Consider the following 18505-nt stretch of genomic DNA (forward strand, 5'->3'; position numbering starts at 1 on the left):
GAGCTCAGCTGAGCCTGGTTTTGGCTCTGGCAGCCACAGTCCCACCTGTCCTGACTGTACCAGCACGGAAACGAGTGCCTGACTGGGTGAAACCTTCAGCTTAGCTTTGAACAGCCGTGTGGTTGGACCCTGAAGAACTACACCAGAGTTAACAAATTAATTAAATTTAATTAATAAAACCAGGACATCATTGTGGAACTAAACCTGTGGACCAACAAGAAGAGAATCATCATTGTCATCACAATCATCATCATCTAATCACAGAACCATGGGATGGTTTGGGTTGGAAGGGACCTTAAAGCTCATCTTGCTACACCTCCACTATCCCAGGCTGCTCCAAGCCCCATCCAACCTGATTTTGGACACTGCCAGGGATCCAGGGGCAGCCACAGCTGCTCTGGGCACCCTGTGCCAGGGCCTCCCCACCCTCACAGGGAACAATTCCTTCCTAATATTTAATCTAATCTAACCTCTGACAGCATGAAGCCATTCTGCCAACCCTTGTAAAAAATCCAGCTCTCTTGGAGCTCCTTTAGGTACTGGAAGGCCAGACTAAGATCACTGCAGAGCCTTTTCTTCTCTGGACTAAACAATCCCAATTGTCACAGCTTTTTCAGAAGTGCCAGAAGTGCAAGTGCAAATAACCCCAAATCCTGAGACCAAGGAAGAAGAAATGCTCACTATCAGCACCTCCCTCCCACAGGGCCAACAGCCACCCTGTCACCCCAGCAGGGAGGGCACAGGACACTGGGACCCCAGGCTGTGAACAAAGGCCAAAAGTCAGCGCACAGTGAAGCTGTCCCAGTTTCTCACCTGCCTCAACGTCCATGAGCATGTTTTGGAAGGCTGGCACGTAGATGCTCTGCACTCTCTCCAGCACCTCCAGCATGTTGCTGACCTTCCTCGATGTCAGCTGACTGTAAATGCCCTCCAGGTCATCACACCTGCAGCAGCCAGGACACGTTACCAGCCCAGCTGGGGCAGCACCAGCTGTGCCCCAAACCCCTGCTTGCCCTGGGCCTGATTCAGGATTTTCTGCAGTTACACAAGGACTGAGTCCCAGTGGTGGCAGGAAATGGGACCAGCCCCACAGGACACACAGCTGGTGCCAGGTTCAGATGAGAGCAGCTCTGCTGCGAGCAGGGCACTGCCACAAGGAGCCAGGTGGAGTTCCTGCAGGCACTGGGGACAGCTCTGCAGAGGGCAGGGCTCTGTCTCGAGTCAGCCTGAGCCAACACAGCACAAAGGGCAGGTGAAATTCCACTCCCTGGCTCATCTAACCCCCCTCTTGCACCACCAGCAGCCAGCTGCTGGCATGGAAAGAGCCCATCAGCTCTGGGGCTGGTCCCAGTGATGGAAGCAGCACTTCCAACAAAATCCCCTCACGGTGTAGCCCTGAACTGTGGTGGGGGCAGGTTAAACCCAGCCAACTGCCCAGCCACCTCCAGGCACTCCAACATCATTATTTTATATGTGGGAGCAATTTTGGAGGTTCAGGTCTCTGCATGACCCCGAGCAGCTGCTCTTGGCTCACAGCAGCAGCACTCCCTCCACCCAAACCAGCACCACCAGCCCCTCACCGTCACCTGTTCTTCCAGAACTCCAGTTCCACCCTCGGGTTTGGGTTGCTGCCTTGCAGGAGAGGCTCTGAGGACTCCTTCTTCAGCACTCTCTGGATCTGGTGGCTCCAGTCAATGATGGCTGACTCGGTGGCATGTACAAGGGATTTGTTGATCAGCTCCAGGCTGCAGAACACAGAGCACGAGGGTCGCTTTGCTTTCTGCTTGTCCACGTGCATTGCCCAGTTGGATCTACCTCAATGGGCAGCTGGATTTTACAGTTACAGCCCACATTCATGTTTCAAAGCCACAGGACAATCAAACCCATGAGAGAGACTATTTACAAGGGCAGTGAGTGACAAGATAAGGAGAAATGGTTTTAAACCGAAAAAGAGTAGGTTTAAATTAGATATTAGGAAGAAACTCTTCCCTGTGAGGGTGGGGAGGCCCTGGCACAGGTTGCCCAGAGAAGCTGTGGCTGTCCCATCCCTGGAAGTGTCCAAAGCCAGGCTGGACAGGGTTTGGAGCAACGTGACTGCAGAGTTTGGGGTTTTCCCTCAGTGATCCAAGCAGCTCATTGCTTCTCTGTGTCCACATCCCCTTCCACTTCCCGAGCTTTTCCTGCTTGTATCGTTGCACAGTCCCCAAAGACAGAGCCCATGAACCAGAGAGAGCAAAATACCCCTCCCTGGCAGTCTGATGAGCTGCAGAGGACAGGGAGTGAGAAGAGTCCCCATGTCTGGCAGGGAGGATCCCCAAAGGAAGCAGCACATGCATCAGCAGAAGAAAATCCAGTGGAGAGCAAGGGCTGGTACTCACAATTTCTCATTTTTAGGATCAATGTCCTCGATTCCCTCCGAGCCAGGTGGAAGAGGCAGCAAAGTCTTGCCCTTCACTTGGCCAACAACCTTGAAGACAGTACTCTTCAGGCTGTGGACATGACGGATGATGTCTTGTGACACCACTCGTGGCCAGCCCTGATGGTTCTTCCGGTTGGTCAGGATGGGCACAATCACCTACAGCAGGAGTCATGGAAGAGCAATGGAGAAGAGCTGAAGGAGGGTAGATTTAGACTTGATTTAGGAAGAAATTGTTCCCTGGGAGGGTGGGCAGGCCCTGGCACAGGGTGCCCAGAGCAGCTGGGGCTGCCCCTGGATCCCTGGCAGTGCCCAAGGCCAGGTTGGACAGGGCTTGGAGCAACCTGGACTAGTGGAAGGTGTCCCTGCCTGTGGCAGGGGGTGGGATGGGATAAGTTTTAAATCCTTTCCAACCCAAACCATGATGTGATTTGATGATTCTATGACAAAACGTGCTGCAGGAGATGGACTGGCCACCAGGCTCTGAGGTCCTGGCTTGGTCAAGCCTGGAGATCCATATTCAGCACTGTCCCAGGCAGTTCCCTGCAGGTGATGATGAACAGGCCAGCAGGGCTGGGCTGAGCCCAGGGGCTGTCCCTGCACAGCCACCCCCCATGTGCAGAGGGAAGATCCTCTGGCATTTACAGCACAGCCACGTTTTAGGTTATTTCCCAAAGCTGCAGCCCACTAAATACAGTTCCTGTCTTTATCAGTGGAAGTTCCAGGGTCTGCACTGACCCTGCAGCTGGGAACTCTGGGTTGGGCTTGTCTGGACATGAGCTGCTTCTGGCTCTTCTGCACTGGGATAGCAACAAGTCTGTCACCTTCCTCTGGGATCGGAGCCAGGTTGCCCCTGGTGATGAGCAGCCTTTATGTGGCCCGACTTGGGGGAGGATAAAGTTACAAAACCAGCTACACGCAGATACAGAATTGAAAAGGAACAAAGCAGTCCAGCACCAGGGTGCTGAAGATTCTTTGCACCAGGACCAGCAGCAGCAACCACCCTGTCCAGGGAGCCATGGGAAGAGGGCACAACCCCAGGGCAAACAGAGTTCACCTCCAACAGCTTCAACTGCAATAGTAGCAGGCTTAGTCTCCATTACTCAGATCACATGGGCTGCTAATGAGAGTCACGTCATAACCAGTCAAGCCTTTTGGGGGTTTTCTTTGGGGTTGTTAAAACGACAGCTGGGACCCTGGTGCACTTAAAGTTCATCTTGTTCCATCCCCTGCCATGAGCAAGGACACCTTCCACTATCCCAGGCTGCTCCAAGCCCCGTCCACCCCGGCCCTGAACACTTCCAGGGATGGGGCAGCCACAGCTTCTCATTCTCAGGACTGCATCCTGTGACTGTTTAACGTGGCTCATCCCCCACCGACACTACTGGGAGACGCCCAGAGCCCCCATGGCTCAGGATTTAGGAGGTTTCATTGGGCTCTACAGACCCCGGCGTCCCCGGGGCCGCCTTTTTCCCCTTACCTCCTCCACCAGCGCGGCGAAGTGCGCCAGGGGCTCTGCGGGCAGATCCCCGCACAGCAGCTCGGCGGGTCCGGGACCAGCTCCGGGCCGGCGGAGGAAGAAAAGCGCCTTGGTGGCGCTGGGGGGCGGCGGGGGCGGCCCGGGGCGCAGCCCCAGCTCCCCGGCCGGGCCCCGCCAGGCGAGCAGCGCCGGCCCCGCCTCGCCCCGCACGAAGCCCCGCAGCGCCGGCCCCGCCGCGCCCCGCGCCCAGCGCCGCCAGCGCTCCCCGGGCACGGCCAGCGCCCGCGCCGCGCCCCGAGCCACCCGCTCCGCGCACGGCTCCTCCGGGGGCTCCTCCCGGGGCTCCTCCCGGGGCTCCGGCCCCGCCGCCCCCTCGGGCTCCATCCGCGCGGCTCCGGCCACTGTTTGCCAGGAGGCGCCGCCGTTGCCCGGGGGACTCCTGGGAGCGGCTCCCGTGTCCCGCTGGGATGCGAGGGCGGTCCCAGCGCTGCCGCCTCGCTCCTGCTGTTCCAGTTGGTGTTCCTCATCCCAGCAGCGCTAGTGCAGCCCCAGAAGCGAGTTCCCAGGCCGGCTCGCTCCGCGGAAAGCTCGGAGTGGAGCCCGGGGGAATTTTTCCACAGCGGGCACAGGCAGGTCCTGTCCCTCAGCCCCGCCTGGCGTTCCCGACACCGCCGTACCTGCATCAACCACCTGACGCTGGACCTTGGGTGCTGTGGGCTCCTGCCGCCGCTGCATTTCCATTTTATTAATTCCTTCTGGGAGAAGCAATTCACTATTCTCCAAATAAAAGACCCTTCTTTAATTCCATGAAAAGCAGCACACGGATCCTGTGCAGGCCCAGGGCTGCTCGTGTCACCCCAGCAGTAACCAGGTCCTCCCCTGGGACACCACAGCCTGTTCCTGCCTCCACCTGTACAGTAACAGGAATATTTTGTTTTTCCCCCAGTCCCCTGCTATTCATAAAAGCCCAGCAGAGCTTTTCTGGAGGACACAGATGTGTCAATTCCCCAATCTCTGCTCTAGCCAAGCATAACATTAAAGCACAGCTCATCATCAAAAGATGCTTTACTGACAGTTTGCTTCTTAATTTCCCATTAACTTAAAATGAAGTCTTAAGTCTTCACTTGTGTGCAAGTATCATCTCCTGAGCAGGGCCTGAGTGTCTTCAAGTTCTCTTTAAAAATGAATTCCTTAATTGAAATAGCACAGAACTGCCCTCCTGCTTCTGAACACAGGCAGTGGCAGCAGCGGCAAGGGAAGAAACAAAGTTGACCCACAAAGAGCCTCAGAAAAACTCTTAACTACAGACCACCCCCTCTCTGCCTGCTTTGCCAGCGTCCCTGCATCCAGGACTGGAATATGCTCGAGGAAACTCCCAGCCATCTGATCCAGAGCCATTCAAGATCCCGTTAGTGCCAGCTTGGGCTGGCGAGCAAAACTCCTGTCCTGAGGGTAACAAGGCAGAGAGGCTTGTGCTGGCATGAAACAGCCACGAGGCTCCAGCACGATCCACACCCGATGAGCAAGATCTTGGTCTTTACCCCAGTGCTGAATCAGCCAGGCAAGGTCATTCTCCAGAGAAATCCAGGTTTTTGTCTCCTCATTAGCGATCCACACACAACACAGCTTTCTGGAGGATGGCGAGCGGTTTATTCAGATTCTAAATAAAGGGTTTGGAAAGCTGATCTCTTGAAACAAAAAATCAGCAGAAAAAACCAAAATAAAATGGGAACACCGATGTACAGATGTATTCTCACCCCTAATTTAACCTAAATCCCTAACATTTTACTGTTAATTTTCCTCCTATCACCTGGGTTCTGATAGCTGGTTATGCCCCCCATCACTGAGACCAGCTCACCTTCTTCTGGCAAACCCACGGCCCCTCCAGGGCCCCTCACACCTGATCTCTTGCAAAGGTCACACCTGCTGCTGTTACATACATGTTAAATTAAAACAGTTCAGAGAGAAGAATTTTTGGTTAAAAGAAGAAACACCCCATGGACTGGTGAGGCCCCAGAACTGGAGCTGTGTGGGCAGATCCTGTCTCCACAAGGACCAGTGCTACTGACAACCCACTGGAGCTGCAGCCCAGGGAGATCCATGATGACCAAGCAAACCCAGATGCCCAGGCCAGCCCCTTTCCCGCAGCGCCGGCAGCACCGCGCGCTCCCGAGGCCTGCGGAGAGCCAGGCTTCTGTCTCAGAGCACAGCACTCCCAGCCTTGTCTCTCTCAGTTGACTGTTTTAAGCTTCTTGTCTGGCACTTCCTGATGATTCTTGGCTTGTTTCCGTTTCTGGCACGCTGCCTCCGTGCTGTCCCCCCTGGTCAGTTTGTCCAGCACCAGGGCAGTCTCCTTCAGCAGCCGCAGCTCCCTCTTCTCCTTGCGCTCCTCCATCTCCACGATGTCGTCTGCAAACAAAGCCTTCAGGGGCGGGATCAGCTTCGGGATGGCCGGGAAGTCACCGAAACGTACCTGGAACAGAAGCACAGGAGCTCCTGCGTGACAAGTGCTGTTTGATTCCCTTGCTCCCCCCCTTGCCTTCAGCCTGTGCAGACAGCAGGGCACTGCCCCTCTCTGTGTGCACAGAGCAGCCCTGACCTCAACGAGTTATTGAAGTTTTCTTCCCAGGAATGCTGTGACCCAGTACAAATTCTGAGTGACAGTGAGCTGCCCTCACTGCCACAGGTGCCTTCAGCCAGCTTTTGTCTCCCAGATGTCTGCTGCAGAAAGCCACTGGAGCAGCTCATCAGTTGGGATGGGAATGGAAGCAATATTAGGTTTTTTGGCTGGGAGTAGCAAGCACAGACTTGAGGTGACATGAGGCAAGTACCCAGGCTGTTAAGAGCTGGATTCAAGGGCCATCAGCACCTGTCTCACACCAGTGTGAGGAAAGGGTGGCACAGGGTATCTGCTGCCAGCAGCTGAAGGAGCTGTTTCAGAGCCTGCTCTTCAGGAGATAGAGTATTGATAAAGCACAAGAGGAGCATTTAATTAATGAGCATCCCAAAGTAACCCTGACACCATTCCCAGGCCTGGCCCCCAGCTCCCAACTTACCCTCATGTGGTCAAAGGCAATGCCAACCTTCTCGCTGAAGTCTTCGCTGAACAGCGGGATCTTGGCGTATCTCTGACTGAAGTGATTGAGCATGATGAACTCTGCATTCATCTTCATCCCAGTCTGGATGGCCTGGGAGGTCGTGCTGCAAAAGGAACACACCCTGGTCACAACCAGGCTGGCAGGTACTGCTGCTCTGCACCCAGGGTCACACCACACCAAGTGACCTCACACCTGCTGAGCATGGGGCAGCCTGCAACTTCCACACAACCCTGAATGAGGGAAAGCAGCTGTAATTGTTGGAGCCTTGCATTTAAGAGCTCCACAAACTGGGGACAGGCACTTGTCCCAGGGGTGTCAACAGGCCCAGCTCTTGCACTGTGACTCACAGGGAATTCCAAGCAGCTGCTCTTGGTCTCCCACGTTTGCTGGGAGCAGCACATGGAATCCCTGGCTGCAGTGCTCTCAGTGAGCTGTGGGGGTAAGAGGACCCTGAGCTTAGTCCCAAGATGTAACCATGCAGAGGGCCTTTCCCTTGGGCTGGTCTGTTTGTAGAGTTACCACTGTCTGCTTGAAAGCTTTCCCCGTTTCTTTTGGGGGATGTTGAGAGGAGCTGAGGTGGTTTCAGAGCTGCTGCAATGACCAACACATCAGCTCCAGTGTAGAAGAGCTCTACGCACACCAGAACCTTTAACACAACTTGGGCCCCTCACCATCAGCTTCAAGGGCTACACCCAGCTGTGCAGCTTCCCCTTCTGAACAGGGACAGACAACAGAACACACCTCACCTGTGGGTCTTCTCTATAGCTTCTTTTTCCATGCCATCTTCCAGCGTGGCTTCGTGGATCAGCAGGTTGGCATTTTTACCTGCACAAACAAACAATCACATTCAATCTTCAGCTGAAGACTGAGCAGCCCAACTGCCTCTCCAGGAGCCCTCCTGTCCCTCCTCAGCCCCTCGCTGCGTGGCAGACACAGCACCAAAAGTTTGGGAGTGCCCACTTCGGGTACTGACAGATGGAGACCTTTCTCCAAGAGATTCTTCAAGCAGAGGGTTTTGTTACCTACCCATTTGCACTAAGGCCATGCAGGGCATTGTATCACCAGAATAAACTACTTTCCAGCCAGACTTGTGGATCACTGAACATGCAAAAGCATTTTTACAGTGTTGGACTTCACAGGTCTGAAACTGAACAAGGATACAAGTGTTAGACCCCAGGTCCCCTCCAGCCACAGAGCCCCCAGCTCAGGAACTCACCTCAGCCAGGTCGTAGCTCTCTAAGAGAGAGCTCACAAACTCCTTGGCTTTGGGTCTGATGTTCTCACAGCCTTTCACAAGAGACTGAGAAGGAATCATTCTGTGAGGGAGGGAAGAAGAGATAATTAAGGACAGGTACAAAATAAAACCTGATCTTCTCTTTAAGCAGCCGATTTCTCCTGTTTCTCATTCTCAGTTCAGTGATCTGTCTGTTTCACCTCTTGCTTTCACTGGTGCCCCAGTAACTCATCCAATCACTGTCCCCACTATCAAATACTCTTTCTTCTACTTGCCTTATGGAAAAGGGAAGCCTGCATGTAAACCTCTATTAAGCAGCACCACTGAATAACAAACCCTATCCTGCCCTCTGCAAACTGCACATCCTTGTTCTACAGGCAGTGGAAGGAGTCAGAATCAACTCCAACAAAGGGGTGGGGGAATGGATGACAAGGGCTTGCCTTGAATAAGGACCAAGGACATTTCTCCACACAAAACACTCACTTGATGTCTCCAAGAATCTCCTCACAGTTATTGTGGTACTCGTGCAGCCAAGGCATGATCTGCTCAGGTGCTACCAGAAACAGAGGGCTGAAAGCCTGACCCAGGGCTGCCTGCAAGAGCAAAGGTAGGGGAAAAAAATCAGTATCAGGTGTACACCAAATCAGAGAGGAGAAATGCTAGAGAAAGGCTGGTGCTTCTCCACTACTCTGAAGTTCCCCTCCCCTCACCCCAAGCCAAGTTCAGGAGCAGAGAAACACCAGTGCTACTTACGAAAGCTCTCCTTCGCTCCATCAGGATATTCACCAGCCCCTGCAAAGGGAACAAAGGAGACAGCAAAGGCAGTCAGAAGCGTCTGGGGAGTCAGTGGCAACAGAGCTACCACAGCTCAGCAAGCCCAGAGTCAGAACAAACAAGAAGGGAGAGGGGATTAGAATCACAGACAGATTGAGCAGTGCCTGGGGAATGAACGCAGAGAGGGATGCAGAGCAGGGCAGCCCACATTCATCAGCTGGAGCTACAGCTGAGCCCCAAGGTTCAGAGCACAGCTGCACAGAGCCCCTGCCCCTTCCCACACACTGAACCCACCGAATGATGATCCGTGTGCATGTGGGACACAAACACAGCCACCAGGTTACACAGCACTTGGTCAACTTGCTCTCCATAGTGGCGGCAGAGCTGTCCAAAGGTTCCTTCTCCACAGTCCAGCAGCAGGGAGCGGGTAGCACTAGTGAGAGGTGACAGAGATATTTAGCAGCCACTGTAGGAGCTCTGAGCAGGGCCATGCAGGGAGGGGCATCTTTTGGGTTGGAAGGCAGAGATCAGAGAGCACTGGGGTTTACCTGGTGTTCACCAGCGTGGAGCTGACATTGCGGATTTTCATTGGAATTGCAGATCCTGTTCCCAAGAACACAATCTCAGGATAAGCACCCGCATTTCCTAGAGAAAACAGACAACAAGGATTTGTAGGCAAATGTTCTCCACACACTGCCTGGTCAGACACCAGTTAATTCACCAGCCCAGTAACTCCAGAGCCAACATGTCCAGCACAGTCATTTTTGCCCCCCTCAGCATGAGGTTTACAAGGGAAGGCAGAACAAGCCCCAGCACTTCACAGCTTTATCTGGGCTCTGAAGCAGTGGGTTACCAAGAGCTCCTATTTTCCATCCCACTGATCCAAGCTAAGGTGCTGATCCGTACCTGGTACAGCAGACAGGCTCTCTTTGCACTCCTTCACACGGGTCTGGAAGTCAGGGAGATCCAAGGCTTCACTAACAAATGTATCAGGATCACAGACAGTCACAGCATCTCTGCAAGAACAGGCCATTATCAGGATGGGGCAAGGTAGGAACTGAAACAGCCCTTTCCAGAGCGAAGTGCCAAATTCCTGTGACAAAACAGCCTTAGAACAAAGGGACAAATGCTCTTTCCATTTTGAGGGGTTGGAGAAGGCACATCCACAAGTGTGGTGTGTGCCAAAAAGGCCTGGTTGGGCTGAGCCAGGCACAGAATGATCATTCTACCCAAGTGGAGACACTCCTGCAATAGCACTTCATCCCATCCAGAGCTGCTAGGCACTAGAGGGCACTGCAAGGCAGCACAGAGGCTCCTGGAAGAGGAGCAGCCACGTAAAGGGATTCAGGCGTTGCTGGAAAATTAAGAGACCTGTATCCTGGGCCTGCTTCAGAGCACGTGCAGTACTACAGGCCTCCAGATACCTTATCAGAGAAAGTTAAACTCTTGTTGGCAGCTGCATCCTCCTGTTGTGCCCAACAAAGCCAGAAATCTCAGCCATGGTGGCTGAAATCCCCTTGCCCCCTGTGGTGCCTGGACCTGTGTAGCTTCATCTATTTGCCCACCAGGAGCAAAGGCAGCAACTGTTTAACCACCTGGAGCTTTCAGCTCTAATGGCAGGCTTTCTAGGTCTTCAGATGGTAAGACTTTCACTGGATTCCCCAAAACCTCTCTCCCTGCCCCCATCTGCTCTGCCACAGCCACAGCTGGGTGCACAGCATGAGTCAAAGCAAAGGACAAAGGACCACAAGGCTACAGGAGCAAGGGACAGAAACAGAACCCCAAACCACTGGCCAGGTGGTGTTTTCAGTGGTTCACTCATCCACGTGCTACACCTTGTCTGAGCCTTTCAGGGATAGGGACACAGTCCTCGAGACTGCCACCAGAAAGGATCTGCAGGGGATCCTGACACAGTGCCTGCCCTCGCTGAAAAGCTGCTTCAAGCCAACACCCAAAACCTGGGAAGAAAAAGATTCCCACTGACCTCTGCCACTCCTGCTGAGGCCTGAGGTGGTATTTCAGGAGGCACTCCCCTCGCACGATGGGCACAGGGCAAGCAGCCTCTGCTTCCTGTGGGAGGAGGGTGATGTGAGACACGGCCTTTGCTCAGGGCACGAGGCACAGGGGCAAGGAGGGCCTGCATTACCTTGCTCTGGTAGGTGGTGAGCAGAGGGAAGATCTCTGGGTGGATGAGGTTCAGCTGAGTTTGGATCTTGTAGCTGCGTGGGTTGTGCACAGCAGAGGAGTTTTCATTGAGCACCAAGTGCTGAGTGCCAGGCCCGAATCTGTCAGAGGATAACGCACAACAGCTTCAGCCCCACGTTAGCACTGCACACATGTGCACACCTGAGCTAAAAATCTCACCTGAGCCAGCAGAGCCCTCTTTTTAGAGCTCTTTTGACTTTGGAACAAACGTGCACCACCAGAACAGGCTGCTGCCCACAGAGACACGAACCCAGGGGCCACAGGCCCACGTACCTCTCCATCCACTGCTGGTAGCGGCCATCTCGAAGCACTGACTCGGGAGTCATGTGAATGACCAAGGCCACCTGGTGCTCAGGAACTCCCTCCTGGTACCTGGGACACATTCCAACAAAAAGAACATCTCTGCTCCAGTCCATGTCCTTGGACATCCCCTCCCCTCTCCCACTTTGGTGCTACCACAGATGCCCCCTGGGGCAGGCAGAGCAGGGATCTCCAGAGCACAGCCCAGGAGCTTCAGGCTCTGCATCACCAAAAGCAGGAGGCTCAGGGCCACCATTTGCTGACCCTCTACTGTCCCCCACAGGCCAGTTCCTCTTCTCCATCAACAACAACATCTGCAAAGCCTCCAGGAGCCCAAATGCTTCTGCACAAGCCCAACAGAGTTATGTGCAGCCCAGGTTTCCAGCAGCCAGGGAAGCAGCAGCCTCCACTGCTCCCCAGGCAGACACCAGAGCACATTCCTGCTCTGGAGGGCCCTGAGGGAAAACAGGCCCATGGCAGCCACAGAACCCCACGGGTCCTGCCTTTCCTAAAAGCTTCAAAATGCACCACCAATCCTTTCTTGCATCAGTGCCAAAGAGCTCAGATATCAGCCATGAGAAACAGCATATCCAGACTACAAGAAGAGCTTCTCTTGGGCAAAGCTCAGCACTCAAACATTCCAGGTGCCACAGCCCTACCTTCGGAAGGTCTCGTTTTCACAGACAGCATCCACAAAGCCCTCGTGAGGACACTCCAGCACCAGGAACACTGGGCCAGGGTCAGTGGGGGTGCACAGCTCCTCAGGGAAGAGCTGCAGGCAGATACACAGTGGTCACACCACAACCAGCTGGGACTCACAGCCCTTCCTGCACCTCTGTGTCAGACTCCCTCAGCTGGACAGACCCAGCAGCCCCTCTCAATGCTCAGTACACCCAGCCAGGGCAGCTCTCGGGCCCTTTCTGCTCTCATTACACACATTTGCATTTTCTGTGAAACAGCAAATCCCAACCCTGGCCTCAGAGAAACCACAACCTAACCTGAGGAGGGGAATTTTAGCAGTTTCTAGGTTCCCATGACAGAATTCAGATGGTAGCAAAAGCATGTTTAAGGAAAAAGAAAAGGGTCTGTGAAATTCTTGTGATACAAAGATGTGCTGATCCTGTCTCCCAGGTCAGGATCTTCACTTGCAGATCCCCTGGGCCACGGCCAGAGCTGGCTCTGCCTCTCACTCCAGTGTTTGAGAGAGTCAGACCCTATTCCCCAGAACTGTTGAGTTTCTTTTGGTGTCAGAGGTGCAAACAAGGTAAGGAGGGAGTGATGGCTACACAGGCATTCAACACCCAGACTTAAAAAATTCAGGTATTAACTCCACTAACTCACTCCTAGACCTGCATCAGTTTTGGGAAGGGAAGATGAAGCAGCTCTGCCAAGCAGCACACACCCAGCCATACCCACACAGGAGTTCATTCCCATGATCACCACCCCAACAGCCCCAGACATGCCACACTCAGCAACAACCTGGAGCTGGGACAGTCCCAGGACGTACTGGTAGGCAAAGCACTCTGCACAAAAGCCTGTCACCCTGGGAGCCCAGTGAAGGAGGGAGAGTGGCAAAGCCACACAGAAGCACAAACACATCTTACCTCTCTGCCTTCAAAAGTGATGCTCTCCCCATTTTTGAGAGCTGTAATTATGGGAAGGATGGCTGGAGTTCCCCTGAGAACAAGGCCACACAAATATTTAGCTTGCCAACAGCCAGCTGCCTGCTGCTGCCCCGTGCCCCACGCTGGGCTCTCATACTCACACTGGCAGGCCCATCTCCTGTGCTTTAGCTGCTAGGAACTTCCCCTTCCTTGGGTGAATCTGCAAAGAGTTAAACACAATCATCACCCAAATCAACAGGGACAGGAAACAAGATCCACGTACCGCCACGTTAAGACTTCCTCCACAAATCAAGGGAATGGTTTTTTCCCCCTCTTCAGTTCCACAGCCACTGCTCCAATTTACCCCAAATAGGTTTTTCTAGACTGCCTGCTTTCCAGGATCCTGCTGCTGCTTCTTGCTCCCCTCTTTAGCCAAGCAAGCACAACAGCCTGCCCTGCCCTGAGGGTTAAGCAAGAATGGAACCTGTACACTCATAACCACTGCTGGATTCTAAAAAACGCCTCCAGTTTTACTCATTCCTTCTCATGCTGCTGCAACTCTGACACTTGAAAAGCAGAAGCGCATTAGAGCTTCAAAGCCCTACTTGAAAATGCTGTCTCCAATTAAATCCCTGCAGCGAGTGATGTTAGGAAGTATTTCCCTACAGAGGGTGGCCAATGCCCCAAGTCTGCCCATGTTTAAGAGATGTTTGGACAATGCCCTTATTAATATGTTTTAAATTTTGGCCAGCCTAAAGTGGCCAGGCAGTTGGACTGGGTGGGGAAGTGTCCAAGGCCCGGTTGGATAGGGCTTGGAGCAACCTGGTCTTGTAGAAGGTGTCCCTGCCCATGGGGGCATGGAATGAGATTATCCCTAAGGTCTCTTCCATCCCAACCCATCCTGTGGGCATAGATGATCACTGCATGTCCCTTCCCACTGAAATACTCTGTTCTGTTCTCTAATCTGTTCTGTGTTGGTTTAGAGACTCTGCCCAAGCTTACTTTACACAGAAAAGCCGTCACCAGATCAGGATGCCTCCTAGCACACTTCTGCTCATCACCTGTAAAAGAAAGCAAAACTACTAAAAATCATCACTCACTATCACTTTTCTTAAAACAAATATGTGCCAAAATTTGCTAAAGCATTAACAGGAACATTATCCAGTTAACTTGGAGCCCAACAGCAAAATGTTATGAACACCCAAGGCCAGAGAGCCCATGGCTTTAGATACAAGAAGCCAAACTAAGGCCCAAGACTGAAAAATAATCAGCCCAGCATCCACCTGTAATTAAATTACAAAGGTTGGAGCATCCACTGCAGCCAGAAGCAAACTACTACAGGGACTAATCACACCCAAGCACCAATCATGTCCAATTTCTAGGCTTTTTAAGTTCTCCATCAGCTTCCAAAGTACCAGAACACTTTGTGTTCCATGGAATCTTCCAGCTGAGCTTCTCCACAGACCTCACTTTCAGAGAGCAAATGGCTCAGAGGACAAATTCCTATCCTTAATTTGGCTTCATCTCATTAAAGTTGAAAAGGCCATTCCATGTGTTTCACCTGTCTTCTTTGGGCTTCCTTTTCCCTTTCCTTCCTCCAAGCTTTGCTGTGCAGCTCTCGGGGATCCAGGCCCTGTGTCCCCTTTGGGGCTATTTCCACCTTGGGGAGATGCTCCAGGACTCTGGGGGAATGTACTTTCAGCAGCCAGTGATTTTCCTGTCCCAAATCCAATAAAAGCAGACAAAGATCACTCAATCAGAAGCAACAGATAAGAAAAGCAGGAGCAGCATTCCCCCTTCCATGACAGTCAGGTCTGAATTGCAGCAGAATACAGAGCTGCTCCCCCCAGTGTAGCTTGCACTTGCATACTCCAATTATTTATTTCAGGAGCCATCCCTCATCCAAGTCCTTCTCCCCAAACTGTTAAACTCTGTGCTGCACCCTCAGTATCACAGTTTCCAGCAGGAAGAACTCAGCTGGCTGAGAAAGCCAAATCCAGGGATGTTTCACAAGTCATTCCATCCACCCACACCTAAAGGAACAAGCCAAGGTCCTGACTCAGCAGGTCTTGTTATTTAAATGAGATCCTTCTCCTGAACCTCTGCTTACTCAGGCTGGCAAACAGAAGCTGCTCCTTGAACCTTCACTGTGCTTCCCCTGCCTCTCTGCAGCACCACGAGCTCACCTGTCAGAGGTATTTGGCAGACAGTCATGGTCTCATCCTTGTACTCAGGCTCTGTGTGCAACTGCACAGCTGGGAAGAGATCAAAACCCACCATTAACAAGTGCCTAAGCAGAGAGTCACACTCTTCAAGAATATAAATCAGAAAAGTGTCTTTTCCTTTCTTAAACACAACCTGCTGAATGTTCCCCTTCCCTTTCTCTGCCCAACTGCAAACCCCAATGAATAATTCAAATTTTAAAAGCTCATCATCCACAGGGAGCAGTCCGTGATACGACAGCGAGCAAATTCACAGGCCGACTCTGGAAGCCAAGTGCCTTCACAGCGTTTTAAAACCAAATGCTGCCTGTATCAGCCAGCTCTGCAGCCCCTGAGCAGAAACAGAGCTGGAAACACTGTTGTGAGGGGTTTGAACAGTGTATCAGAACAAAACACGTTTAAAACATCCTCAGAACGGACCCAAAGCAGAGGCTGAAGCTGTTACAGACCAACGCAAGCCTGGCTACAGATGAAACAAAAAGTTACAAGTTCCTTTGCTACACATCCCTGCCCCACCTACCTAAATCCATCCTCTTGAGGGGCCCGGGAAAGAGGCGAATGGCTTTCAAGTAGTTTTGCTGGAAAAGAGACAACGTCTCAGGAGGTGGCACAAGCAGTGCACCATGACAGGCACCACTTCCAGCAGCTACAGACACTTCTCAGGGAAGGCAAAGGTTCAACACCCAGGCAGACAAATCTGGGCAGCTCTGCCAGTCACTGAGCCCTTAGAAAGAGAAAGAACCACTGTCCCCACCCCTTCCATCCATGTAATTAGTCAGCAGAAACTGCAAGGAAATATAACAATGCTGAGGATTGCAAATTTCCGGCGGCATTAGGCTGGCAAGGACCACATTGAACAGGAGGTCAGAGACGGAGCTTCTATTAATACAAAATGGGGAGGGAGCAGACAAGGGAACAAAGATCCTCCCTTCTCCCAAAAGCTGATTTATCAGCATACAGGACTACAGGACAGGAGCAGAAGACTTCTGCTGTCCTGTAACTGAAGGGATTTGGATTTTGAAGCCAGCCCTTTGGGCTGACACTGACTCAGACCAGCATTTCACACCTGCACAAAGATTCCCTTTGCCACCAGCTCTCCCAGTTCCAGGCTGAGCTTTACATTTTCAGGCTTTGCTCTCCCTTCTGCATCTTGCCATACTTACCAGCTTTGGTGGCCCCAGGAACACGCACCTCTGAAGCCCTATAGCCTTCAGTGTGAGAATCATACCTAAAAGCAAGCAGAGAAACAGCTTTTCACAGCCCTAGCAACCACTGGTAGATCCCAAAAGAAAGATCCCTTTCTGTTCAGGAGTGCTTGGCCTCTCCACAAAGGCTAGAACTGAACTCAGACCTAAATTCAGTTTTGCCTCAGCTTTGTGGCAGTTTCAACAAGTCACTCACCTCTGCAGATAAAGAAAATATCTACACATCTTCATACACCTGAACAGATTGTTGACCTCCTCCTTTTCTTGGAGATTTCCAGAATTTTAATGGACAAGATCCATAGCCACCTGTTCTAACTTCATCTTGAACAGATTGTTGACCTCCTCCTTTTCTTGGAGATTTCCAGAATTTTAATGGACAAGATCCATAGCCACCTGTTCTAACCTCCTGCACTGAGGAGAGTGGTGGCCACAAACTTTTGCATGTTCCTTTGGCCTCAAACCAGCCTAACTCACAAACAGCTCCCTGCTGGCAACACCTTCTGCTGCAGGAGATTTTGGGAAGCTGAAGCCAGGCACGCTGGACAGGCAGAGCCTGTCCCACCACGTGTCTGCACTGTCGCAGAGCCCACAGAGCAGCGGGAAGCACCGCAGAGCCCCACGCGCAGCCCAGCCCTGGGAGAGCGATGTCGCCGTGCCCACCGCTGTCTAAAACACCCCCGCACGCCGCACCGGGCACCTCGCAAAGTGACCGCGCCCGGCCCGAGAGCCGCTGCGGGCTCCCCGCACTCACCTGGCAGCCCCCCGACGTTGGCCCAGGACACGCGGCTGAGGAAGATGCTGTCCAGGTGGGAGATCTTCAGCCTGCGGGGCAGACGGGGGTGAGCAGGGGCCGGTCCCGCCCCGGGGTGTCCCCCCTTCGCTGTCCCACTTACTTGTGCTCCTGCATGGCGCGCTGCGTGCCCTCGCCGCAGTTGAACAGATACCTGGGGGGAAAGGGGCGTCAGGGCAGGCCCAACGGGGAGCTCCGCTGCCGGTGCCAACCCCAGCGCCGCACTCACCGGTTGAACTCGGAGAACACATACACGGCGGCCCCCGCGTCGCGGCTCCCGGCCGCCACCACCTGCACGTACACCGTGTTGGGCCCCGCCAGGCCCGTGCCCGCGTTCCGCCGCCGCTCGCGGGCCCACACGTGCCGGGGCACGTCCTTGGGCCGCCGCGCCGGCCGCGCCGCCGAGGGCCCCTCGGACATGGCCCAGCCGCGGGAGCCGGCCCTGAGCGCGATGCCGAGCCCGGCGCCGCTCCCCGCCCGCCGCCACACGAGCCCGCGGCCCGGCGGCAGCGCCCGCACCAGCGCCCACATCCGCGCGCACCCGCCCCGCCGCCAATCAGCGCCAGCGCCCCTGCCCCGCCTGACGCGGCGCAGCCAATGGGAGGCGAGAAGTGCCCGCGGTCGGCCCGCCCCCTTTACCACGTGATGCAGGCGGACCAATGGAAAGCGAGAAACGGCGGCAGCCCCGCCCCTGAATCGCTGCCATCCTGGCCGGCCGCTGTCACGTGACCGGGCTCTGCCCGCTGCTCATCCGCTCCCGGGCTCTGCCGGCCACTGCCGGGCTCTGCCCGCTGCTCATCCGCTCCCGAGGCTCTCTGTCCGCTGCTCATCCGCTCCTGGTGCTCTCTGTCCGCTGCTCATCCGCTCCTGGTGCTCTCTGTCCGCTGCTCATCCGCTCCTGGTGCTCTCTGTCCGCTGCTCATCCGCTCCCGGGCTCTGCCGGCCACTGCCGGGCTCTGCCCGCTGCTCATCCGCTCCCGGGCTCTGCCGGCCACTGCCGGGCTCTGCCCGCTGCTCATCCGCTCCTGGTGCTCTCTGTCCGCTGCTCATCCGCTCCTGGTGCTCTCTGTCCGCTGCTCATCCGCTCCCGGGATCTGCCGGCCACTGCCGGGCTCTGCCCGCTGCTCATCCGCTCCTGGTGCTCTCTGTCCGCTGCTCATCCGCTCCCGGGCTCTGC

The 18505-nt window shown here is 54.1% G+C and overlaps 1 protein-coding gene across 1 annotated transcript; it reads right to left on the bottom strand.

The window, feature by feature from the left end:
• Window positions 1-5542: 5542 nt before the first annotated feature.
• ELAC2 (elaC ribonuclease Z 2) lies at window positions 5543-17867 on the bottom strand. The gene is made up of 24 exons (XM_082293808.1): window positions 17558-17867; window positions 17432-17482; window positions 17290-17360; window positions 16497-16561; window positions 15854-15911; window positions 15298-15366; window positions 14673-14828; window positions 14114-14172; window positions 13273-13331; window positions 13112-13184; window positions 12167-12279; window positions 11481-11579; window positions 11149-11287; window positions 10987-11072; window positions 9909-10018; window positions 9551-9647; window positions 9297-9435; window positions 8982-9020; window positions 8712-8821; window positions 8211-8310; window positions 8021-8141; window positions 7741-7819; window positions 6953-7097; window positions 5543-6369 (listed from the first exon to the last, which is right to left on the bottom strand). Exons 1-24 carry the CDS (start codon window positions 17857-17859, stop codon window positions 6127-6129), a joined length of 2583 nt encoding a protein of 860 aa, XP_082149934.1. The 5' UTR covers window positions 17860-17867; the 3' UTR covers window positions 5543-6126.
• Window positions 17868-18505: the final 638 nt, after the last annotated feature.

The sequence above is a fragment of the Coloeus monedula genome (genome assembly GCF_965178545.1).
Source record: "Coloeus monedula genome assembly, chromosome: 19".
Classification (NCBI taxonomy): domain Eukaryota; kingdom Metazoa; phylum Chordata; class Aves; order Passeriformes; family Corvidae; genus Coloeus; species Coloeus monedula.

Excerpts from the sequence above, each read along its gene's own strand:
- ELAC2 (XM_082293808.1), bottom strand. The coding sequence starts at position 17,859 with ATGTGGGCGCTGGTGCGGGCGCTGCCGCCGGGCCGCGGGCTCGTGTGG. Across the intron at positions 12,280-13,111 it reads TCACTTTTGAAGGCAGAGAG|CTCTTCCCTGAGGAGCTGTG; the intron begins GTAAGATGTGTT and ends ATCTGCCTGCAG. Across the intron at positions 10,019-10,986 it reads CCTCAGCAGGAGTGGCAGAG|AGATGCTGTGACTGTCTGTG; the intron begins GTCAGTGGGAAT and ends CTGTTCTTGCAG.